At 36.2% G+C, this 26243-nt stretch overlaps 1 protein-coding gene across 3 annotated transcripts in view; it reads right to left on the bottom strand.

Moving 5' to 3' along the window:
• The window catches only part of VPS13B (vacuolar protein sorting 13 homolog B), a 415483-nt gene that overhangs the window by 276512 nt on the left and 112728 nt on the right, over positions 1-26243 (bottom strand). For all 3 annotated transcript variants that reach the window (XM_042868778.1, XM_042868780.1, XM_042868779.1), the window contains exons 18-19: positions 8816-8950; positions 7803-7976 (exon numbers count right to left, since the gene is read on the bottom strand). In XM_042868778.1, the coding sequence (XP_042724712.1) occupies positions 7803-7976; positions 8816-8950 (309 nt within the window). The remainder of the gene's footprint in view (positions 1-7802; positions 7977-8815; positions 8951-26243) is intronic.

The following is a 26243-nucleotide window of genomic DNA, read 5'->3' as shown; positions in this document are numbered from 1 at the left end:
CAATATAATTCAATTATAAAAGCTGGAAACGGTTTAAACACCGTTTGAAAGTAAACAGTTACAGTCCCTTATGCCCATATCTGGGAAACATCCAAATGGAAGTTAAAGATCCCATGGCATTTTTTCAGAATGAGTAGGAGCTATCCTGATATGTTGGCCAACATATATTTTCTCAATTAAAAACAGATTTCAGTGTCCAAAGCTATGTGTCAGCAATTGCTGAGAGCATATGCCTGTCACATTTCCAGAAATCTCTGCACCATCAGTAAGTGTCTGGTCGCCTTGCTGAATAATGCTTTTCCAGATGCCACAAGTAGAAAATGTGAATGTATTTTCATAAATATATGAAGCTCAGGAACATTATCCTTTATTGTTCTGAAAATAGAATTTATCATTTGAACCCCCATTCTTGAGTGTTTTTTTCCATAAATGAAGCATTAGATATGACTGTGGTGGTCTATGAAACACTTTGACACCCTATGTAAATAGATTATGTCAAGACCGTGAAAAGAAATCCTATGAAACACACATACATAGAAACAAATAAAGGCTGCAGGAATAGCCTTGCATCTGCCATTCCTAACTTTTAGAAATGTAATGATTTACAAGGTTAAAATGCTTAACACTCAGTTTTTGTCTTAGTTTCACAGTACTTTCTACATTACTTTCTGTTTAAAGAGTAGGTAGAAAGATTTCCCTTATGCACTTCAAGTGTGCAGACCTCACACTGCACTCACAGCTAAGGTGATTGAATCATCAGTTGCCAGTATTGAAGCATGAACTCCCATCCCAGGAGCTACAAGATGATCTATGTTATCTACAGGCAGAGACAAAACAAAAAACTCAAGCAATGTATTCCTAAAGAAAAAGACCTAAGTATGGAAAAGAATCCCTTGCTCAACAGATTTCCTCACATAATGTCTCAAACTCCTGCTATTTGGAGTTGAGTACACACCTTCATTGTTCACATTTAATTTTTTTAAAATATTTTAATTTTTTGCCATATTGCAAAAATATTTGGCTTGTGCTATTAAGAAAATTGGCCAAAAGCACATCTTTGGCTCAAGATTTTACTCTGTTGACTGTCAGCATAACAAAATAGCACACTTGAAGTCAGTCACTCATGCTTGGAAATAAAATAGACATTTTCAAGGAACCAAACTAGGCAGATTTGCTTCCTAGCAACGGACAGGACAGAGTGCAGTTTGTTTTTGTTGTTGTTGGATGTTTGTTTTTTAAAAAGGATCGTTTTTCCACTCTCATTTTGCAGAATTCTGAATCTTATTCACTCACAATTTCAGAATTCTACTGTGTCTGTATTGCTGAGGGATTTATGGTAGACATAGAGAGATGAAAACAGCGCTTAGATCATGAGGATTTGCAGAATTCCTTGAAGGAAAGGTAAACGAGCTGCTTTACTTCTGCAGTGAACAACTACCTTTCTATAACCAAAATTTACTACCAGTTGCAAAAAGCAATGCAACCCACTGGAAATGATGTTAATCTAGTTAATAAGGAATAGTACGTCCTGCCCTGATACTACCTAGTCTCATGGACATGACATTTTTAACCGAAGCCAGAAGATTGACAGACTGTGCTTCAGGACAAGTTTACTTCTCCCTTAGACATCGTAAGTAGTAAGTATTAGATTTTCATAAGACAGTACTTACAGAGGGAATTTATGTCTAGATAATATTTGATACTTAACCTGCACTGTAGTGCAAAACATACTGGGTTTCAAAGGAAAAGAATGAGGACAAAGCATAAACAAAGTGGCAAATGTATGAAAGCACATGAATTCTAAAAGATAATTTTACAGATGATAGGTTTTAACTCAAGTTTACATTTAACACTGCTATTGACTTGCTGTTCCCAACATGACCCTCCTATCCCGAACCACCACCTACTGCCCCCACTTGAACTTGTGACAAAATTAACGTTTGATCTGTAACAACTATGAGTTTCCATAGTAGAAACTTTAAGATCACAAGTAATTGTTGTCGTGCCTTCAGCAGAGCAGCTTGTGAAAGGAGAAATTGATTCACATGGGAGAAACCAGTTTCTTTTTTCATGAATACCCATCACATTAAACAGAAAACTAACGTGAACTACATCTTGGTTTGAGATGAGCATCTTCTTTAACCCCTCCTCTAAAAAAATTCTACTACCACCTTTAAATTGTATCGATCTCCAAAACAAAATCCATCCTTCCTAATTGAAAAGAACACAGAAAATCTTGCTCTTCATCAACAAACCATCTGACGTTTTGTTTTCTATGATCAGCTAATCTCAACATCTAGAGGGAGAAACTGCACTGCCACAAAATTTTTCTCCCCACAAGTTTTGCAACTCAGAAACATTCCAAATTTAGCCTCTCACTTCAGATAGTTGAACAACTATTCTTAATTCAATTTGGAAAGCTCCATGACATTAACAACCAAGTTCTTCTCAAAATGTACACTTACCTAAATTTAAATTCACCTTATTCCAACACAAGTAAGACACAAATAGCGCTTTCAGTATCATAGACTATTAGCATTTTTCCAATGCAAAGTATGAGAGCAAGCCAGATTTTTCAAGTAATTAAGAGGATATAAATGTTGTTTGCTGCAAGAGCGCTGTTCTCGAAAGAGCAGAGTCCTGGCAACTATCATAATCCTTTTGAAATTGCTCATATTAAGATTAAAGATCACTTTGTTCCTCTATTCCCACAACTACTTGGTATGGTAAAAACATCAGTCCCCTAGTTTTATATGTAACATCTTTAACATTTGCTCTCCTTTCTGTGCATGTGATTAAATGTAACATTTTGAAATCCCAAAGTTCTGAGAAAAACATAAATCCTTGTCCACAGCTGCTGTTTGACTCTGGAAACACATGCATTTTCTTTTCAAGCATCTACCATCAAAAAATCCCAAAGGATTTGAACTGGAGAACACCTGCATCTCTTCATTTAGTTCCAATAACAGAGTCTAAACTTCAAAATTACAAAAATAGATGCTATGTTCAGCTGCAGTTACATTCTGCCCCTAATTCCCGTGAACAAAAATGCTAGGAGCATGAAATCATTCAGGCAAGCTCTGTCATCGAGAGGATAAGATTTTTTGCACCAGAAGCCCAGTGGGAACTTGATAGAAAACTGGCAACAATTACAGATAAAGTACATAGTGAAATCCTCAGGGAGAGAAAAGGAAATGTAACAAGATAGATGGGTATAATTTTTACACATTTATGCCCAAACCACAAATGTGAATTGTCTTTAATTACTGCAATATATTCAGCATTTCTACTCATTCATTGTGTCAAATTGTTCCAAAATACTTCAAATTACTTTAGGAATTCTCTTTTACAAGTTTGCTTTATTTACAAGTTCGGGCATTCCTTTAAAGTAGAACTGAAAACTTTAAAATTCAAATAGCTCTAGCTTTAAAATCCAGACTTTGTGTTGTCCCCCATCTAAGCAGTCAAAATTAATAAACAGAAAAATGCCACTATTAGTTTTGTTTTAAGTCTGAGAAATGGGAAGTTGGGGAGCATTCATAGTACTTTATGCAGAAAAAGAAATGCATATAAAATCTATTCCCTCCTTTCAGATACATTCAAACAGATCAGCAGGTTTTTGAGGGGAAAAGCATATAATATTCCCAGTACAACATTTACAACATTTTTTTAAATTTATGTTTGTATCTATATCTTTAAACATTTAATCGTATTTTCCCTTCATAAATCCATTTTTCCTTTGTTTAGAGGGGAGAGATCTTCTCTAAACTGAGAAAAATTTACAGTAGAGAAAAAAAATCCAAAAATGCTTGGAAACTTACTATATCACTTAAATGAGCAGTTATCAACTTCTCCAAGGTTCAGTATTTACTCTTCAACCTTTGTGCAGCGTTCACACAAACTACAGCAGACGCTTCAGACTCTTATTTTGATCAACAGGGTCTACCAATTTAGCATATGTGAGCATGACATTCATACAGGTATTTTTGTTCACTTGATAATTTCACTGCTGCGTTGCTGAGCATTTGAATGGATCTCAAGGCATATTTGATTCTTTTAGTTTTAATTTTTATTTCCTCTCGATTTATACGTTATAGAATTCTCCATACACCGGCTATGCATGCATTCCCATTTATTCAATATGGCAAACCAAACAGAGCTTAATCAGCTCACCTCATCTATTCAACAGCTGCCCATAATTAAATACTAACACCCACATTCATTTTGAAATCTCCCTATTTCTCTCAAAAGCCAGGTGAAACAAACACAGTCTGCTGCTTGCTCCGAGGGTTAATAAATCCAGGGTTAGTTCAGAGAAGCCATTAAGACACCCCCCAGCCTCTCTCTCCTATATTGTATATGCTGCAGTTTAAATAAAGACAGTTGTAAAAATCAGGGGATGTGCTGCCCTATGCACAGACATTCTTGAGGAATTTTTTATACAACTAAGGTACCCAAAATTAAAAGCACCAGCATGCAGATGTATAATTAAGGATTAAACAAAATCCCTAAATACTTCTAGCATTGTGCTAACGATACAAAACAATAAAACACCATTCCTAAATTATCACCAGCACATGAACTTGTTACATGTGATTCTTACTTTGCTGCAGGTACTCCACACAGTGCACTTCAATGTTGCCCTTTTTGGAATAATGTTTCATAAAAATACTTTCTCTCTTTGCTGCTCAATGCAGCACGTCACTGCTAGAAACAATCTTTTTCTCCTCCTCTCAGTAGCAAATAAGAAATAAAATACTTGTGCAAAATACTTTATCACTCCAATTGTAAATACACACTCAACCTTCGCAGGGCCACCTGCAGCTGAGCAACAAAAGGAAGCTGCACAGCAGCCTGGGTCACCATGGATCACAGGATTTCAGTGGCACAATGCAGCAGCTGACACAACAAGGGGAGAAAAGGGCTCCTACCTGTTCTCCAGCTGAACTCACCCGAATTATTCAAGAAATGCACACCATTGGCACAACTCCCCCCTGGCACTTCATACCCAAATAACTGCTTCCATTTTGGACCCAGTTGTTTTCCATTCGACCTCACAGATGCATAAGGAATTCATAAGCTACACCTCCTTCATGTTTATATAAGCAAAATTTAAAAGAGACCACTCAGCCATTGTATTGTATTCCAAGATTCTTCCACAAACTCTTTTAGGATGTGGTCCCATTGTTTGTTAGAGTACCAGAAACTCTCCTCCAGAGAAGCAATTTCTCTGGGTTTTAACCACAAAATCACTCCCACCAAACTGGAACTGCAGTTCCCCTTAACTCTTTCAGAAACTACATCTATGTCTCAACAGCATCAGCTACATGGCTGTTTTTACAAGGCTTGCTCTAGTCTTATTTCTAGCCATCTGATAGTACAGAACAACACTAGATATTTTTTTCTCATCCCTCATGGACAGATTGATTCTTTCAACAAGCAAGTTGCGCTATTCCTTCTTCTTTCTTGCAGTATTAATTCCTATTGCAGACCATCACATCTAATATTATTAGGAGAAATGACTCCAATAGCACAACTTCAGTACTGCCAAATCATCTCTAGTAATAAAGCTTTAAACAGCACTTTTATTCCCCCGTGGCATAAGCTGAATTTGCTGTCAAATTATCCAGTAGAGCTTTAATTCCCAGAAGTGACTGCAACTGACAGCAAAAGCATTTTTATGCTTTCAAATCACTTCATGTAGTTTCCACATTCGTGATGAAAAGGCTAATCGTATCTCCTGTATTACACTGCCTCACTTCCTTCAGCACGTATTTGAACGCGAAGGCTTTAATTCCCTCATCGTTTGGATAGAACCTGAGATAGCTTAAACGCTGCTCCCTCACTTCATGTACAAAACAAAACTAACAAAAGAAAATCCACACTCATTTGTAGTACACTACTCTGCACGCTTAACGGGATCAAAGCTTCAACAAATCTGTCAGCTTTTCTCTCTGATTTCTGCCCTATCTGCCGCCCTACAGACAGACCTAGAGCTGTAGGACAGGGTGCACAGATCAGCAAACCATCACAGACCACATAAAATCAACACTGCTTTCCTGAGGAATGGGGCAGGTGGCCCAGGAAATTCCCAAGTCTGAACATTTTAAATGCATCTCCGTTCATCTACAAGACAGTTATCAAGGATACTTATCTGCTATGAATCAATTTTTTGCAATACTATTAATCAACCTCCAAGTGCCTGCATACCTCTGAACCACACTTCATTTGTTCATCTCTTAATTCTCTAAGGCATCATCTGTCACAAGCTATCAAATACAGATTGCTATCTACCTGGATTATCCATTTTACTTATGGGATAAACTGTATGTGACTACTGTGACCAGTAACAACTACAATTACTCTGTAACATAGTTTTGGTTTTTGGCTTTTTCCTTTTTTTTTTTTTTTTTTTTTTAATATTCTATGTATGCACAGCTCCCTTAAGGGTTAAAGAATATCCTGAGACAAATCAGAAAGTTAAATTTCAAAAAAGGCAGAAAAAGCAATAATCAATAATAGTAATTAATATGGTTAGCATTATGAACATTTAAAGTCACTTAAGTGAGACAGCAGGTCCAACAGATTTATGCCACTTCTTTCTTTTAAAAAGGGATCTGAATCATGAACTGGTATGAGGCAATGTTTTAGTGGCAGGAACTTGAGCTAACTGTTATAAAAACAGCATCAAACATTTCAGTATGATACTCTCCAAGAAACGTACAAGCACCAATGCTGAAATAACAATCCAAAAACTGATGGAGTGGCTACTGCTTACAAATAATTTGCTTTGCACAAAAGAAAAAAGATTTTGCTTATACACACATTTGCAAAGACAACAATAAATTTGCCGCTGCCTAACAGATCAATGATATCTAACAACCATTAAAAATTCACTTGTCATTAAAAATGAAAAATGGATAAAACACTTTCAAACACTTCCTGTATTTGACAGTACTGTGGCCATTTTTTTGCTTTCTTTAATCTACTTTTTTTTTTTTTCCCCATTTTATCTCCTTACAGCATTCTTTGAATGGAGCAACTGTTTAATGTCACTTGTAAAACGCAACAACAGCAAAACCTAAATATCTGTATTTCTCAAGCTGTATTCGTTTTAAGTCAGATTCAGTGATGCTTAAAACAGACCAATGTTATGTTTAAAGCCCAAAGAAATCGTATGAATGTTAGAGTATTAGTGTCCACAAAGTCAATATCTTTAAATTTACCTGAGCAAATCTCTGAGAAATATTAACTTGTTTCTCATTTAAATCGATCACATCAATTCAAGAAAGACAAACGTATACTCTTCAAGAAAGGAAAATGCACACTCGAAGACAAATGTACACTCACGCATCTTAAAAATCATCTTTTTAATTATTAAGAATTAATTTAGAAAATGTATTAATTGAATTACAAACTATCCTGCAAATTTATGTGAACCGCTTCAAACACAATATGTCAACTTCTGCATGAGAAGCTCAAGTTATTAGAGGAAAGAAAAAACAAAAGTAACATTTTCAACAAGAACCCTAGCAAAAAATAAAAATGTTTACAAAATATATTTTGTATAATTTATTTATAAGGCAACCAAAGTCAATGAAGCATTGCCTCCTGAAGAGGACATATATCAAAATACCGCTTTGAGTTTTTGTGTGTCACAGTGAGCTGCAGCCATTACATGTGCAGCATGTGAAAAAGATACCTTGGCATTTGGCACATTTTATATCAAGCCCCTCTTTTGAAAATTACATTGGATAGGAAAATGTAACGCGATACCAGCTTAACAAGAGTTTTGCACTTACCAGAATTATGGCAGTAGTCCATACACTGTGGAATTTGGATTGTAAAGGCTACCAAATCTGGAGCTAAGAGAGATTCTGGCTTTCTGCTCTCATTGAGCCATTTACTGCTGTGTAAGTCTCTGGTGTCAGAAGGCCCTTGAATTAAAGGAATCAGCTTCTCTTTTCCACCATCACCTAAGATAAAGATTAGACTTCTTAGATCTCTTATTGTAACAAGATCATTTTTCAACTTATAAACATTCACTAGTCCACCTATTAACACTGTAAGTACAGAATTAAAATAGGAAATAGAAAGAGCAACTACTTATAAACTATTAAGCCACTTCCTTAATACCATCTTGTAAATGTCTTGACCTCTAGGAAGATTTCAAATGAAGTAACTGAGTCTCTTTATAATTGTAATTTCCATCCTGAATTTATAAAATAATTTCTTAAAATATCACCCTGAACTCAATTTAGAGTTAAATACACTCAGTTTTAGTGTTCTTAACACTAGCTACCATGTAGCAATAAAAAGATGGTAGATAATCAGAATGTTACTGTAATCACTTCCAAAAAAAAAGCACGTTAAACAAAATTTAAAATTATTTATCATCAAGTCCTCAAGTCCTTCTCAAGTGGGATGTGAAACACTTGCACCACTGATGGAAAATAAGACAGGAAAAAATAAACAGAATAAAATATAATACTACAAAAAGAGCAAAATGCAAATACGTTGTGTAATATTAAAATGTAGTTTATTCCAGTTTCCTTAGTGCTTTTAGCTTCATTTTTATCTCAGAAGACATAAACTAAATATTGTGTTCTTTTTCAGTGTCAAAATTGACTAAACTAGGGCCAGGTTGGATCATCCTGGCACACAATAACAACAAAACAAAAACAGAATACAAAAAAATCTTTTCTGATTCATAGGAACAATGAGTAAATTCTTGTTTCAGTAACTCTCCTTGTAAAAAGCAAGGCCAATTCTCCTACACAGGCAATAAAGTTTTACATGGTCCAGCTGCACATACCTGGGGCTTTGGCACAAATTTTTATTGATCCCACGGTCCCAGAGGCACATTTGACCAATGATGTGCTGCAGTACTTCAATTCAACATTCTGGATTGAGCCCTCAAGAGTTGGCAGGGGATTCTTAGATTTCACACCTAATAAAAGAAAACTGCAAATGTACTAGCCTGTTGAATTTAAATATTTTTATATTCCTTTACCAAGGCATTTAAACTTAATTATACTTTAATTATCTACCTTAGATGTTCTTATAGCATTTTTGTTGTGATTCACAGTTTTTAACGGGAAGTGGGAGCACATTCTGTAGACTTTGTAATACAGTTACACATAAATATAGGCAGAAATGAGAGAAAAATACACAAGGCCACTTAGATACTGCAATAATAAATATGTATATATACACACATACATACACTTTTGTTTTCAGTTTGTGAGTGCCACCCCAACTACTTTCTTTCACGTTGTTATTGTGACCCTTTCATTTCAGGATATTAAAATGACTCAGTGTTCTGAGCCCACGCTTAGGCAACAGCACTTGCCTCAGTAGCAATGTAAAGGCACTAAACCCACGTGGCTGAAGAGCACAGAGGGCCAGCTCACTTGCTTTTGTTCAATGGAACCTAGAGTTCAAACCTTGCCTTAGGTCACGAGTAGAACCAAGTTCTGGTGGTCTTTTCTCAACCCTATTTGTGCACCCAGCAAAGCACGCAGTGCTCAGAACAACACGGGGCACTCCTGAGCCACAGGTCTGAGCTCCACAGGCTGCATAGGGCAGAGCCAAGCAGCCCACAGAGCCTCACAGCATGGGCAGGGGCAGCCAGCCCTCCAGTGCTGTGCACAGCTACCTATTGGAGAACAAGCACATAAATTCAGTCACAAATGAGAAAGAAACCGTTTCAGCACCTGTAAGTAGCATGAAAGGAAAAACTAACAGAAGTTACCATTTTTAAAGTTTTTTCCCCCTTGACGCAACAGTGACTCTGAATTTGTCAGTAAGTTGGCAAGCACCTTCTTAATTATGCAAGCATTAGTATAATTATGGAACCATTTCCTTACATACGTAACGTAGAATTTGTTCCAAAATCTATAATTATGCAAGAAAAGTATTATGGAATAGCAGATATAAAAAATGAAAAAGCATTTTGATTTGTGCTTCAAGATAGTTACACATATTAAATTAACTTAATATATTCTCCAAAGAATTAATTTTTTGCACGATCTCTCAATGAGTCTCTAAAGAGTGATTCCAACCTTTCCTAGTGAGGAAAAATGGCTTGAGGAAAAATGGTTATTTCTCTAATTGATAGGAAAGAGAAATTTCACAACCTGGTAACTGGGCTTAGTTCACTGTGCCCATTTCAGTTCCTAAGCATTAACAAGCATTTGGTAATCCACACAAAATCATTTGGTAAGCAGACTTCTTGCTCTGGAAAGATACTACAATAGTTTTTGAATAAAAAGCACAGTAGGAAGAGAAGCAGCGCAGAAAGGGATACATAGCATGAAGCAAACCAGGAAATGGGTTCTACATTCTACACATACTGTCTTATCACATTTTAACCTGCCTGCTGGGGTTAAGGCAAATCCAGCCTTCCCCTGAGTCGGGATTCAGGAAGGCCTCAGGCTCAGGGAATGCTCACTCTGCAACCTGTCTGCATGTCTGGCACTACAAGACCTCCTTGGCTTCCAGTCTACAGGATCAGCTACTGGTGTTAGCCTCACCCTCATACACAACCTTGCCTGGGGCGAGACTCTTAAAGCTGAAAATCCCCTTTCACCTACGGTTTTATATCAGAAATGATGCATAAATTTGCCAAAAGCAGATAGGGTTTCTCTAGGCATTTCCTTATCTTGGCTCTATGTCTTATACTTCTACACTTCTGCAAACACAGTCCACTGTGTTGCAAAAATCAAGGATTTGTTTTCTGTTTTTTTATCCCTTTTCCAAAACAGACGATAAAGTAGTTAATAGCATCCAAAATTACACCTAAAGCATAACAATGTTGTTATATCCACCTCCCAGCAGCACTTTTATGGCTCAAAGCGTACAAGCTGTAATGCCTCGTACATTTCTCTCGCTTCCCTATGGAAAATACAGTAACTAATTCACTAATACTTAGAAAACTAAGTATTTTCCATCATTAAGTCCACTTCTTGACCTAGGTGTTGAGGCATTTCTGTTTTAGTATCACATCTGATAACACAGAAACAAGTTGCATGTGATTGCAACTATTTGTCTCTGCTCTCTCACCTGTTCCCTCACCAAACAACTTCTGGACTCACTGAATTTTAGCAAGATAAAGCAGAGTAAGCATAGATATCTTCTGGGATCTTCATGAAAATCTGGGTATAGTTGCCCTGTAACTCAAACCATCAGCTTATGCACAACAGTCAGCAAAGCACAGCTCAAAGCAGCCAGAGCATTTACATCCAACCAGCGGGTGAGGATCACAAGAAGGACATTAAGAAGCTGAATGACTTGGCCTTGAAGGAATACACAAACTCTCAATATGTACTCATAATTAATATTACATAATTAACAGCTGTATTCTAATGCATATGATGAAGAAATTTACTTTTGGAAGACCTATTTAGTGGATGAATACTTCCACAGAGGATTATTTGAAAAGGACATCAAAAACTACTGGAAAAACGCAGTGCTGTCTTGCCTTTTATGCATTCTTTTGACATGAAATGGCATTATCATTCTGCTCTCGTTCTTAATACCTGATAACCACAGCACAATACACTGCAGTAATCAAAGAAAAGTTGAAACAAAAATCAATTTCACAGCTCTGGACTGAAGGATACTTGGAAAACCCACTTGCTGAACATTAAAACCCTGCGTAAAACATACAGTAAGAGATATGGAACTTAGGATGGCTACCTAGAACTTCATCATGAAGACAAAAATCCACATGACCCTAAGGTGACACCCCTTGTCAAGTTTCAAGTTTCTTTTTCAAAGTAGAGATAAATTAGATATTTCAGTGAACCGTTTATAATGAATAAGTTTAATATGGGAAACACCACATTTTTCTCCACCTCCAAATTTTTTGGAAGGGATGAACCATGCCTCACCCAACTCATCAAATTGGCAAACCATCCTCTGGAGAAGCAGCCCTGTTTACTATCTATGCCTCTGCCCATCTGTAGTTTTTAACTCTATGTATTCAGTTCTTCCTGAATACCCTCCCATTTCCCTTCCATAACGACATCATTTTAAAATCAAGGTCTCTATGGTCATACACACAGCTAAAATGTTCCTTAAATACCTATTTCAGAACATCTGTAAATTCTCTGGCAGCTCTGTCTTCTCAGACAATCATTTCAGCAGGAAGATGTTAACACTCATAGATAAGAAATGTTCCATGTATCCAACTACAGGCTCAAATTTGGTATGTGAATAAACATTAAAGAAGTTTTTTCAGCAAAGACATGAAGCATGAACTCAAAATGGAACAAGGTGAACCAAATCTCCCATTGCAAGCAAGCAAGCAACACTTTCCAAATTTCAACTTCTGCAAAGTCACTGAAAATGAAGCATGAAAAAAGCTTATATTTGAGGTTTAAAAATAACCATGCAAGTGGAATTTGTGCTGTACTTATTCTTCTGGAATCATACTTTAGAAAGTATCACCATTATTTACTTGACTTTTCTACTCTATGCAGCCAAAAAACAGAGAACAGGTTCTTTCTCAGTACACCTCACATTTTCCTTAGCTCATTTATTTTCATCAGGATCATGATAAACAAAATGAAGATAGAAAGATCTGTGTACCTGTCTCTATCAAATACAATCTAACTTTGCTTCCAAAGAACATCTTCCCCACTGTAAAACTACTTGAAATAAAAATCATGTCTCCTTCCCAATATGTAATAATATTGACACCCGTGATCAAACCAGCTTTAGACAAATTTGAATATTAAACACAGAATATAACACACAAAAGATTCTCCCCTTGGAAAATTGTTTTTTTGGTAATAGATTTGTTCCTCACTTCCCCAAATCGACATGTGCTAAGTCAATGACACTGTGTGCAAGTGGGAGTGAACAAAAGCACAGGTCACAGTTGCGAGTCCTTTATAGATCAGCCCAGGATTTATGTTGACAAATTTATCAATGCTGAGCAATAACTTAAGACCCATTAGAAAGAGTTTACAAATTAGTGATTTTATCAGTGGCCTATATGTCTTAGAATCATAGAACTGTTAGAGTTGGAAGGGACCTTTAAAGGTCATCTAGTCCAACTCCCCTGCAATGAGCAGGAACACCTACAGCTAGATCAAGCTGCTCAGAGCCCTTCCTGCCCAACCTTAAATGTCTCCAGGGATGGGACATTGACCACCTCTCTGGACAACCTGTTCCAGAGCCTCATCACCCTTAGTGTATAAAATCCCTTCCTTACATCGAATTAAAATCTCCCCTCCTTTAGTTTGAAGCAATTTCCCCTTGTCCTATCACAGCAGACTCTGCTAAGAGCCTGCCCCTCCTTCTCTAAGAAGAGGCTACAAGTCCCCCTCCCTCTTTAAATACTGACAAGTCACTCTCAGGTCTCCCCGGAGCCTTCTCCAGGCTAAACAGGCGCAGTTCTCTCAGCCTGTCCTTGTGGTAGAGGTGTTCCATCCCCCGGGTCATTTTTGTGGCCCTCCTCTGCATGCACTTTAAAAGGTCCACATCTCTTCTGTACCGAGGACTCCACATCTGGACACAGTACTCCAGATGAGGTCTCACAGTGCAGAATAAAGGAGCAGGATCACCTCCCCTGCCCTGCTGACCATAGTTCTTTTCATGCAGCCCAGGGTATTGTTGGCTTTGTGGGCTGCAAATTCTTTTACCAATCCATTTGTAATAAGAGGAATTTGCAATGATCAAAGGGAAACCAAGAGAAAAAATCTGAATTGATCAACAGAAAAGACAGGAAACCAACAGAATAGGTGCACTATTGATTCTTATGACAAAAGTCTTTATGCCAACAAATTCTTAATATACAATAATTCCTTAGAAAGGCAGTAAAGGAGAGAACTAAAAAATATGAAATAGGAAATGAATAAGGCACAACTAAACTTCTAGAAGCAGCTCCAAATGAATTCTCTCCTTAAGTTATGACCTCAGAAGGAAAAAATTCAATATTTAAAGCATTAAGTATCAATAAACTATGGTTTGGCAATATGACACAGTTAAACAGTGTCACTCACATGTCACAATGATTTCAAACTCAGCAAAAATAGAGCAACCTATGAATAAAAGCAAGAAATTATTAACCGAATTAAACTCAATTTTAGGCCTAGGGTCTTTCTGGAAACAAAAAAAAAAATCCAATTGTTTTCACAGAATCATATACAGTTTTACATGACTATCACAAAAACACTAGTAAATAACTGAAACATACAAGAAATCTCATTTCCTTAACAGAAGACGTTCACTTGTCTTCAGTCTCTGCTTAAACCGTCCCCCTTTCTGAGGACTTCACAAATCTGCACTGATCTGAACTAGAAATTGCTTTCAGCATCAAATTCCTCAGAGAAGTCATCTCGGTTCTACCAGGAACTCAACAGGCACCACAGAGATGAGCTCCAGTTGGTGTCAGTGCTGCTTGTCACGCTCAGGGCATTGTGGGACCATGGGCTTCCAGGGTCATCAACGCAGCAAGACAGCAGCAGCAGGGGATTTTAAACACTGTTTGTAACTATGCTTCCTCACGCAGAATACCAGAAAACACTGAGTGTGGAGTTTCTTCCGTTTTTGTTTTCAGTTGCAAAAGCAGAGATTTTCTAAAATGCAGAAGTCACGTTATTAATACTTTCTCATTATCTTCTGTAGTATAACGATAATTTGTGATGAAGTTTCCCAAACGGCAATACTCACAATTCTATTTTTTTAATTTGTCACCATAATCTCCTCATTACGTTTTACAGCCCCAATGTAGACACTCATAAAACTATTTTCTCTCTTCAAAACACAGCAATTAAAGCCTTTCATTCTAAGGAAGTGTCAATGTGCAGATCTATTCTGCACTGGGTCCACTTAACTTAGAATTATTAGTGCTATTATGATTCTGCTTATCTTGATAATTTATATTCTCGTAATATTCACTACAACAGGTGTCAATTAGTTTTCAATATACATACCACTATTCTTAGAAATTTCTCTTTCCTCCACTCTCTCCTTAGATCTAACAGGACAACAACAAAAGGAGTTGATAGATTTGTCTCTCTTCTTGTGTATGATGATCAGGACAGCTTTTCTACTGTGTGAACTGCTTGCCCCATAGTTCCACATCAGAAAGAGACAGAAACAGAGACCTTAGATATCTGCCAAGTATTTTCCTTACCAGATAACCTAGACACAGGCCCAAGCAAGCAAGAGACCACATTCTTAAGCAAAATATTCATCAAGAAAAAAGTCTACTTTTCATATGAACATAAGCTGCACAGACCACATGCACACAACATAAAAACCACCTACTCAGTGTTTTCACAAACAAGTTTCAGAGACAAGCCCACACTCACACAATGGTTTACAGCTTAGAGGCCAATATCAAAACCTGCGTAACTAACAATTTTCCTCAAGACATCTGTAAACTAATTAAAATTTCTCTATTTTCTAAACAGATTTATATGCTTCAATTAATAATGGAGATCACTAAATTTAAATATATACTATGGGAAGCAACTCTAAAACCCTGCTGTGAAAAAATTTATTTTGGGCAAATATCCCCTTAACCTTCTTTTTCCTAACATTCAGACAACTCAGGCATTGACAATTATAAGCATATCTAATTGAAACTAAGATTTTAAATTTGGCAACACAACACTGGGCAGGACACAGGATTAATGTGGCTTTAGTAGCACTGCTATTGTAAGAAGAGGTTCAAAAAGAAGAGGTTTTCCTTTCTGCAGGATTCAACAGCTGCACTTCAGATATCAACACATCATATGATACAAATAGTAGGAGCACAATTTAACCACATTAAAATAACATTTTTCTGCCAAGAAAACAGAAAAGCTATTCAGAATCTGAATATCTAACCCTCAAAAATCATGTTCTATCGACAGTCAAATTTACATACAGTCAGTAAACAAATGCTGAAATCACACACACAGTCACAACGGTTGGAAGGGACCCCAAGAGATCATCCAGTCCAACCTTCTGCTAAGGCAGGTACTTTACAATAGGTTACACAGGAAGGCATCCAAATGGGTCATCAATATTTCCACAGAAGTAGACTCCAGAACCTCTCTAGGCAACTTGTTCCAATGACAAATGACACTGACTAAAATTCTGCCAGGATGCAATAAGAACTTGAGGAACTTTGATCACAAAGTACTTGAAGATCCCAAAGACAACAAAGGCAGTTTGATAGAGAACTCACAGATTCCATCCATGGCGACACATCCTTTGGTTGGAAGCATTCACCATCAATTGCTTCCATTTTGGTCGTATGTACCTTCTATTCCTTTCCAAGAGGATAGTTTTATTCTATCTTTGGTCAAGTCCAGCAGGTCATGCAAAACATCTACACGTTTGCATGAAATGCACTTTGTCATTAATACATGTTCATTTGATCATACAAAACCTGAACTGCATTTTCTATTCTAATTTTGCATTAAGATCAGATGAGTATGAATGCAGTACCAGTTCAAATGCTGTATCTTCAAATACACTGAGTCTAAGCTGTCGTTTATCTTTGGCACTGGAACAAAGCCTGCATTTTATTCTCTAATTACAACGGACCTTTTGACTAAAAAAATTACATCTATGGTTTTCAAGGACAACATTTAGAGTAAAGAACAGTGTCTTAGAAGAACCACGGATCATGTCAGGTCTCCGCAACTTTCATTTTAACTGTAGAGCTCATTTCTGTAACACACATCTTTAAATAAGCTATTTGGCAACTACAAAACTCATGAAGCCTGGTTTCTTGTGAGTTTGTGCTTTCTTGTCTTCTACAAGCCTCATTCACCAGAGCAGGTCTGACCCTCCCAGTGCTATGTAACATACCTAGTACGCAGGAGACAAGAAATGCTAAATCCCACCCCAACCTACACATAGCTGTGAGATTACCACTAATCAAACATGACATCTGGTCACCCGCTCTTCGTCAGACAGAATATTTAACGTCTGAAATCTGCCCCAAGCTCCATCTGAAATAATTGCACACTGCACAGAACAGTTATGAAGCAGCAGAAAGACAAAAAACATTTAGCATCCTGAGGATGAATACAGTAATTTTTCAAGAAAAGAAAGAACACAAGTTTCTAAAAATTCAAATGAATATAAGTATTCAGTGATGGTATCAAAAATTTTTTTATATCTGACATCTAACGTATAATCATTAACTGATTTCTTGGGTTGCTGGGGGTACAGGAAGAAATCAAAGGGATGTGTTTCAGTTAGATAAAAGTGGCTGAGAAGGAAAGCTGGCACTGACATGGTTAGAAGATGAGCAACATCTCCTGGGGACACTGACTGTACAAAGAGTAGAAAAGGTCAGGAACAAAGTAATTCAGACAGGATAAGAAAGTAGAACAAGATGAAGAATACATGCAAAAATACTGAAATTGTTACTAACTACAGCAGCATCCCCATTCTTCTTAGACAGAGCGTGCTACTTTAAAGAACAAAAAGACTGCCCCTTTACTCGTAGTTTTCCACTTTATTTAAAGTGGAGTTTTGTTCCTAAGTAGAACATCCCTCTTATTCAAGTTTCTGTATTTCGCTGCATTTCTTCATGATACCACTGCGGTCCTCCCAGCAATTTAAATACATATTATTTCTACAGGATAAAAACTCAAAAAGCACAATGTTCTACGTTTAGCAGAAGTGTTTATATTTTCTTTTAAATATTCTATACACTATTGAGGACTTAAAAAGAAACAGTACATTTAGTGTCTGGAATGGCAGTTTCTTACACTAGGAGGATATTAACCTTTAATCCCTGAAATCATTAAAGAAATGTTTGTAGAAATATTTTTAGCCTCTTTATCTGGTCAAAGTACTGGAAGTTAAGTCGTGTCTGTACAAACCAATCATTTCACCAGCAGTTTTATATTTCTTTAAAGCCTCATATAAAAAGCACCTGCTTAAAGTGAGTAATGGAGTTTTATATTCATTGCACTTAGGAACAGCGTATGTAACCTATTCCGTTTTCCTCCCTTGTGGAATATATTTCAGCTTATATTGCACAGCACATTACCGATGTGTATAAAGACTCTCTGATCAGCAATTTGGACTGCAGACAGCAACCTGCATGAGTACACTTTTTTCCCTTCCTTAAATACTGTATCCACTTGATTCAGCAACACAAATTAAAACCATCCTTTAAAGATGATCTCACCTTCACAGCAAATGCATGAAACACATGATGCTAACACTGTAACAACGTCAGGCTACAGTCTGTGGCATACACCCTGCACAGCCAACAATTGGCATTCTGTCAGTATTACAGAAAGAACTCCATGCATGAACTTCCCTGTCCAAAGAACAGAAAATCTCCACTAGTGTTCTTAATTTATGAGAAGTTAAAAATCTTGCTGCCTATTCAGCCATATACTTTGAAAAACCCAAACTCAAGGAAAGTCTGTAATAGGATATATTTTAAGGATGCAATTTAATCTTGGAGTTACCTCTTAGTCAACATAAAGCATTAAGAGACCATTTTCACAGTACAGAATATTCAAGCACATGCTGTGACATACTCTTTGTAGTTGAGAAATTTAAGGAATTCTTCACTGCAACCTCAGCTAAGTTGCACCTGAAGAATTGCTCAGTACCTCCTTTTGATAAAAGTGCAAGCTTGCAATAGCCTACAAATGGTGTTCTTCAATTATGAGAATAATACTAGAGTCAATAAGGTAATATAGGCATGACCACGAAATAAAAAGGAGACAGTTTTTTTGTTGTTTTTTTTTGTTTGTTTTTTCCAATCAGCTTTTCTTTCATTTGAAAGACAACAGTGAACTCTGAGAGAATAATCTAAATAATTTATGTTTAAACACTCGATGTAAGATTAACTGGAATCATACAATTGTACTCCTGAATTTACTGTAGTTAAGTATTGCTGTATTACATATAGAAAACACATTGATTTCAAGTCATTTCAAAGAGTGTGCTTAGGAGACCGATTTATTCTCTGTGCACAGAATCATACCTTCACAAAACCAGACGTTGGTTCAAAGCCGACAGTCACCCTTTGCATCTTCTGCCATCCACCTACCTCTATGGTGGTAAGTTTTAAACAACGTGGAAAATAAATTTACCAGAACAACTTAAACCAAGCATAGAATTACCCGTCAATATTATGGCCCGTAAGTACTTACTCACTGATCTAAACAGGAAGAAGGACTATATTACATTAGGCTTGATTAGTACCTCATGGAACACTGCTGAAGAAGTTTTGGGGTCAAAGCAAGTTTACATAGCCCATGAGAAGTAGAAGGATTAGCTATTCTATATCCAAACATATGAAGAAGTAATATCTGTGATTTGGGACTTGCATGTTTTCTAACTTACTGTAATTAAGTTAGCACTACAGTTAGCTTATTTGTAAGACATTTTAATTCTGAAATACTTACTAGAATAAAACTTGATACATCTACATTATATTATAATATCGAGGGAAATAGAGGACATAAAATGAAATCCTGATAAATCTTCACAGTATCTTAGAATGAGATCCAAATCTAGTTTGAATTTTTTTACACAAGCAAAAACAAACAACTGAAAAAGCAAGCAACTGAGAAGCTTATGATTTTATTTTATCTTTTTTACCACTGGAAAAAAAAGTCAGCTTTTTAAAACAGAGGAATGTTACTCCAAACTTGCTTCCCCCACCCCCTGCTCACCCCCCCTTTTTTTTAAGCATCACTGTTGCCAATTAGTTGTCTTTAACATAATTTCAAATACATACTGAATGTCTATATGGGTATTACGGCTTTACTTAGTTTACAAAGATGAGTGAGGCCTCTAAGAATGCCAGTTGCATGCTTTTCAACAGAAGGATGTAAACTTATTTAGCAATCTCTTTTTCTCTTTCATCTTATCTCTAGTTTCTGTGTAGATTTATAATGCTCATTGTTTCCAATTTTAACAAATCACCTAATGGCAGAAAGGAAAATATGTTAACCTTGGAATTATTTGCAGTTGTAGAAATCCCTTTTGTCTGGCTCATGCAAGGCCTGCAATCTGTTTTAAACACAGATTGTCTGTCTTTTGTCTGACAGCCACCAAGCTGCACAAATTACTTTCTGCCTGTTCACCTGTTTGCAGCTGTGTCTGTAAGCTAAGGATTCTGTAGTTTGACTTGAGCAACCACTGAGGATTGATGACATGTGCTGCTGATAAAGTGAGCAATTTGAAGAAATTACTGGCTAAACTTATTGAAAGACATCTGTGCATGAGCTGAGAACTAGAAGCCTTCAATTGCGTGTTTGCAACCTGCAGTGGCGGCAGTCTGTTTGAAGTGATATCCTACAAGAGAGCTGGCTCTGACACAAAATAACTACACCATCTTTGCAACATATTTCCTCACGACCAACAGGATTGTGTTCTTTCGGTCTTAAATATACTTCCTAACCAGAGGATATAACAACAAGTAAGAGTTCCTATACTCATCTAGCAGAAGTGACTTCTTTTGAAGCTTGCTTTTCGCTCAGGTTAGGCGCTCTGAATTATTTCTCAGCCCTCACTATGGTGTGAGTGAGTTCTCAGCAGTTACAATTTTGTGCTTATTTTCCCTTAGCCAACAAGACACACCCCTGCAATATTATGGGGTACATCTCAACTCTTCCTATATCTCAACTAGCTGTAACACCTGAAACATCTGCTTCATATTAAGCAGTCCAGTCATTTTATTTCTGATCTTTGTCTGGATAACATTTGAACTTTGCGTATGTTTGCAGATATTAATTCTAAGCTCAGGGAGACCAAAAAAAAATCTTAGGGTGTGAGTGTGCATGTGCAAATGCATGAAGCTTTTGGTTTAAATATGTGATGCTTAGCCAATTCTGAGGTGTACATAGGAATTTCTTTTTGTGTAATTCTAAGTCCCTGGAGACACATTCTATAGTGATATGCTTCAACTTTGCTACCTTTATATTTGCCCTTAAGCATTTAGCATAAATATGTTTCAAGTACATACTGTGGTAGAATGTGTCTAAGCAGAAAACTGCATCCACAAGTGTCTGAGGAGCCCAAAACTACAAATCCAAAAACAAACTAAAACAGTTCTAACAATCATGACGTATATGTGTGCCACATTTGGTTTTGCAAGTGAAATTAGTTCTGCTGTTTGCATTTCCTAAGTATTTGAAGGAAAATACTACCTCAAAATTATACCTCACAAACAAAGTCAGCTAACAACAATAACAATTTTCAAAATCCTTGTTGTATTTGCTGAAAAATTGTCACTGTTATAAATTAAGCACATTTGAAAATAGGAAAGCAAAGCTTTCAAGTTAAGTAGCTATATAAATTGCTACTTATATAAATATAAATAAAGCTTTCACATTTCAGAACCCATAAACCAGATTCAATGCAGAACTGAATTGACCTCCTGAAAAAAAAAAAAAAAAAAAAAAAAAGGATATATAGTATGGTGTATAGGCATACAATAAATCAAGTCCTGATTATGTGCAGTTAATAACGATACATCACTAAAAATAAAACCCTTAAGATACTCTAGTACAGCAGATATCTAAATAAATACAGTACATTTTTATCTTTAACCTCTATGCATATTGCAAGTTCAAGCATTTCTAGTGTCAGCTTTTATTTTAAAAGACCTAAGTCGTGAGAACATTCTTACGTACCACTTCATAACTCTGACACCAAGTATGTATAAAAAGATTAGCCTTTATTTGGTATAAAATCAGTTGGCAGTTTTACATCTGTGCAATGCAACATAAATACCCCAGCTGGCATCTCAAGCTCACACACATATGGACTTCAAAACAGAAACTTCCTTATTTGCAGCACTGCCAGGGTAATTTTGTATACTCTGCATACTACAGCTATTTGTCAGGCCTCTGCAGGTGTGCAGTGCACATAAACACACAGCTGTAGCCTAGCAAGCCAAGTGTTCCATCAAACACATAAAGGGAGACCTCAGCAGCTGGATTAGTCATCCCTGCAACAGGTCCAGGGAGAACAATATGGGTTAGTATTTTTGGAAAAGCATGGATGGTAAATTTATGATTATGCTGGCCTTACCAAATAACTGCTGGATTGTGTCATTTTTATGCAATGACTACTTATTAAAGTTTTTGTTAGAATGGCTGGAACAGACTGAATATTTTTTAGTTTTTAATATAAACAATAAGGTAGTTTATGTATAAAATAGTTTATTAAGTGCAAAATGTTAAAAGGTTTTCATGCTAGTGGTTGGTTCTGACAGATGTTACAATTATTTGCATTGGCTTTAACAGACAAATCACTGGAATCAATTATAGTTAGTATATCATAAAACTTCTTACTAGTTATATATTATCCTTTGTCACATTTACTATAACTACAGAGCATTTTTCTTTGTATTTCACTCTAATTGCTCAATTCACAGATGAAAATGTAAAAGCACTCGATAAAAGCGCAGAACAGTTTTCTGTAATTAGCTTGCTTGTTTGTTTAAATCACAATTTAATGGAAACAAGAAAACCTGATTTTTTTCTCAGAAATGTCTGGAAGACACCAGCATTCACACAATTTCATGGTGGTCATAGATGTTAAAAACATTTTAATGAACCAGAAAGAACAGTAAGCCTAATATGAAGCAACTTTTGTTTAAGAAACTTTTCGTATATCAAAAGCAAGAATAAAATAAATGAAATTAAGACAATTAATCCATAGCAACTGCCCCTTCTCATTACGGTAACTGCAAGATTTCCAGAAGGAAGAGCAGGAGGTCCCCAGAGGCCACTTTCCTAAACTTGACCTAATGACATTTCAAGACCATCCACCAGGAATACGGCTGTTGTTGGCTCAGTAACGTACATAAGGGCGACAGTAATGCTGTGGTATCAAAATCTATTGGCTAGAATCACTGATGGGTAATGAAAATCACGTAGTGATTTCTTCATGGGGCATAAAGGTAGCTGTTCTTTTAAGCTCAACAGGTTGCAGTAAATGCTGAAAAGGTACCAGAGGTGGAAAGAGATGAATAATACTCAGACATACTCAGGATGAGAATTATTTAAACATACGCTAAAAATGAAAAGGCGCTTCAAAACAAAAATAATCGTTTAGAAAACAGGAAAAACAGCAACGACAAAGTTAATCATTCCTTTTATGCAAACATATCTATCCCTCAGAATCAAAACAGAAAAACAATTTCAGAGATACAACATGCCTCTTGAATCTACAGTCTATTAAAAAAACACAGAAATGACTAATTGCTCTTTTCTGGTAAGCGGAAGGCAGAGTCCATATCATAGATAGAAGAAGCAATGGAATAAAGTAGAATTGAGTGATGGCTTGACAGCAAAGTTATCAAGATTTAATGGCATGTTATACTATTGATGAACCAGTCACAATTTAAAAAAAATGGATTATCTTATTAAAATATGACAAATCTTCCTTCAGAAGAAAAACTGAAATATGCCTCTTGAAAAAGCAAATTTAAATGATCATGAGCAAATAGATAAAATAAAAAATATTAATATAAATATTAATATTATATATAATAAAAAAATAATAAAAAATGATCATAGAGCAAAATAATAAGATATCTGTAAATTTAACCTATGCTTTTCAAAAAAATAGCTCCCTTGGCAAAAATCTGAATTGTCTGCAAAACTTTAAAAAAGCATTTTAAAAGTTTAAGTGATAAAAGGTCATAAATGTTAATCAACACTTCATAATGGACCACAAAAATAGAAATCTGAGGGAGAAGACAAAATCAATGGGACTGCTCCATCCCCTGTGTATCCCACACAACAAATTATACAAATCTACCAGTCAGGAACTTTATTCTGCTACATTTCTTGCTCTGATTTACTCCAGAGGGGAATGAAACACTCTTGGGCAGGATTGGATTAAGACATAGACACTACAAACAAGCTGGCTAAGGTGGGCAAATAGCTGAATTTGAGTTTTCATATAAAAGAAAACAAATGTGTAGAATACTAGATAAGGAAGAAGAAAAAAAAGAAAAAAACCCCAAAACCTGGTGCTGGTAGGTATTTCCTGTTTGAACTCAAGAAAAGCATCCAATTACATTGCATGAGCTTCTCTAGAGAAATCCACAGTCTTAAAGGGACATTGATTCATTAGGTAAGATAGGATTCCAGCTTTGTAATAATGTTGTTATTACACAAATTAATCGCTGTGAAAATTCATAGAATAACTGCCATGTTCACATTGCATAAAGAAATCCTGTACACAAATAAAATTCTTAACCTTGATGCCACAAAATTCTAGATTGAATGCATGTGCCAACGGTTGCCACGCTATGTACCAGACCTACTTTAGTCAAGTCACTCAAATTCAGACTTTCAAAAGTACAGTTTCCATATGCCCTGTCAACATGAAGTCTCAGTCACTCCTGGAAGTTCTGCACATTCTACTGAGAGCATTTTTACACAACAAATGCATAGCACTTAAGGGGAAGGGGTGTCCAAAAAAGACACAAAATACTAGGAAGGAAAGCCCTGAACACTGCTGTAATAGTACAGCTCCCCCCATAGGGAAAGTCCTAATGAAGAGACCAGAATATCAGCATGTATTTCCCGGACCTGTCTAAATACACAGCTTGGCTCATCCTTGTTGTAGGTGTAGATCTGAGTCTGGCCCAAGCTCTCTGAGACAACCCTTTGCAATGTAATCACAATCTAGGTACATCATGACAACAGTTTCCCTTAGCCCCTTCCCATATCTTGTGGAACTGCATTCCAGCACAAATAAATCAAGATGACTCAAGAACACCAATGAACAGGAGCAGTGCTAAATAGGAGTATTTCATGCCCCCAAATTTTTTTAATTATTCATTAAGGCCTAATACCTTCGGCATTCCTGCAAAACGTAAAATCAGTATACCTTGATAACTTAGTGGAAAAAAAGAAATTATATCTATCTATATATATATATCTTGCCTAATACAGGAACTGTAAGTTTTTTTGCTGAAAAAGTAAAACAGGTTAAGTTAAACCACTGAGACAAAATACTGAAGAGAACCCATACAAGATTACTGGAAGCGTGCAGTGGTTTTCTAAATTGATGCTGGAGTTTCAGCCAGCACCTTTACACTTCAAAACATACAACTGCTACTATACCCAACATTGTATAAGAAAAAAACAAACTGCCCCTGCAGTTGAGCTTGCAAACTGAAAAAGTAACAAAAGCAAGATAGGATATCTATGCACTCCTACACAATACAAATGCAGATATAGTAAGAATAAGATTTCGCAGTATACAGAGAAGGGCAGGAAGAAATGTCAAGTATTCTTTGATTATGGGCTTTGTTTTACTTAAATCTTAATCTGGTAAACATTACAATTAAACCCCAACATCACAAAATGCTTCAGAAATGCATACTGACAGCATCTCCACAGTATTTTTAAAAGCTGATAAAACCTAAATTGATAAAGAACTCCTTATATTGAAATCCACACTGTTACCAAAGCAGCTGAAGCAATACTATCAAACAGTAACCTATTCCAGATCCCCTTGGGCATCATATAGACCATGCTTGCTTCTCTCCATTCCTACCCCCACTTTTTTCCCCATTTTTCTTAAAATACAAGCTATTTTATAGGGTGATTGTAATATGATACTATGATCATTGCTGATTGCAGTTAGAAACAGACCCTTCTAATCCAGCTGCTCTCCACTTCAACAAATGCCATTTAAAAGCTACTTCATAAAAACATTATTGCTTCATACTTAAAAGACATTAAGTCAAGATTTTGGAAATTCCATTCACTTGATTATATCAGCAAGTGCACTATACATTAGATTTATCATTAAAGCAAAATCCATGAGAACTGTTTTCCAGACTTTAGTTAATGCTCTTATGACACATTTGGCCAATGAAAAAGGATGAAAAACAGTAGTGCTTTGAAGCAATAGCCAGTAAATGCCATTGTGGTTTACCAAGAGTGGGATGCACAACATATTAGACCACAGTTAATGAAATTAAACCATTTCTTATGTTTCTGAAATGTGTCCTGTATTACTTGCTTGGAAACTACACAACTGATTCATCTTTGTGATTTTACTTCTTTCTGTAGTAAATTGTATCTCTTACATCTACTGGTAATTAAATCAGTAAGCGACAACCACTGTTATGTATTTTATAATACTATTTAAGGCAAAATAACTCAATAAATAAATGCACGTTCTTTTTTTGTTTCCACATAAAAATGAAATTGTAAATTTACTCCCTTATTCAAAGATCTGGAGAAAAGATTACTGGGAGAAAAACAGAATAAAGCACA

This window comes from Lagopus leucura, unplaced genomic scaffold (genome assembly GCF_019238085.1).
Source record: "Lagopus leucura isolate 7727_CA_CO unplaced genomic scaffold, USGS_WTPT01 Super-Scaffold_100002, whole genome shotgun sequence".
NCBI classification, from domain to species: domain Eukaryota; kingdom Metazoa; phylum Chordata; class Aves; order Galliformes; family Phasianidae; genus Lagopus; species Lagopus leucura.
The sequence above is the reverse complement of the archived record's forward strand: the minus strand, read 5'-3'. Positions and strand labels throughout refer to the sequence as shown.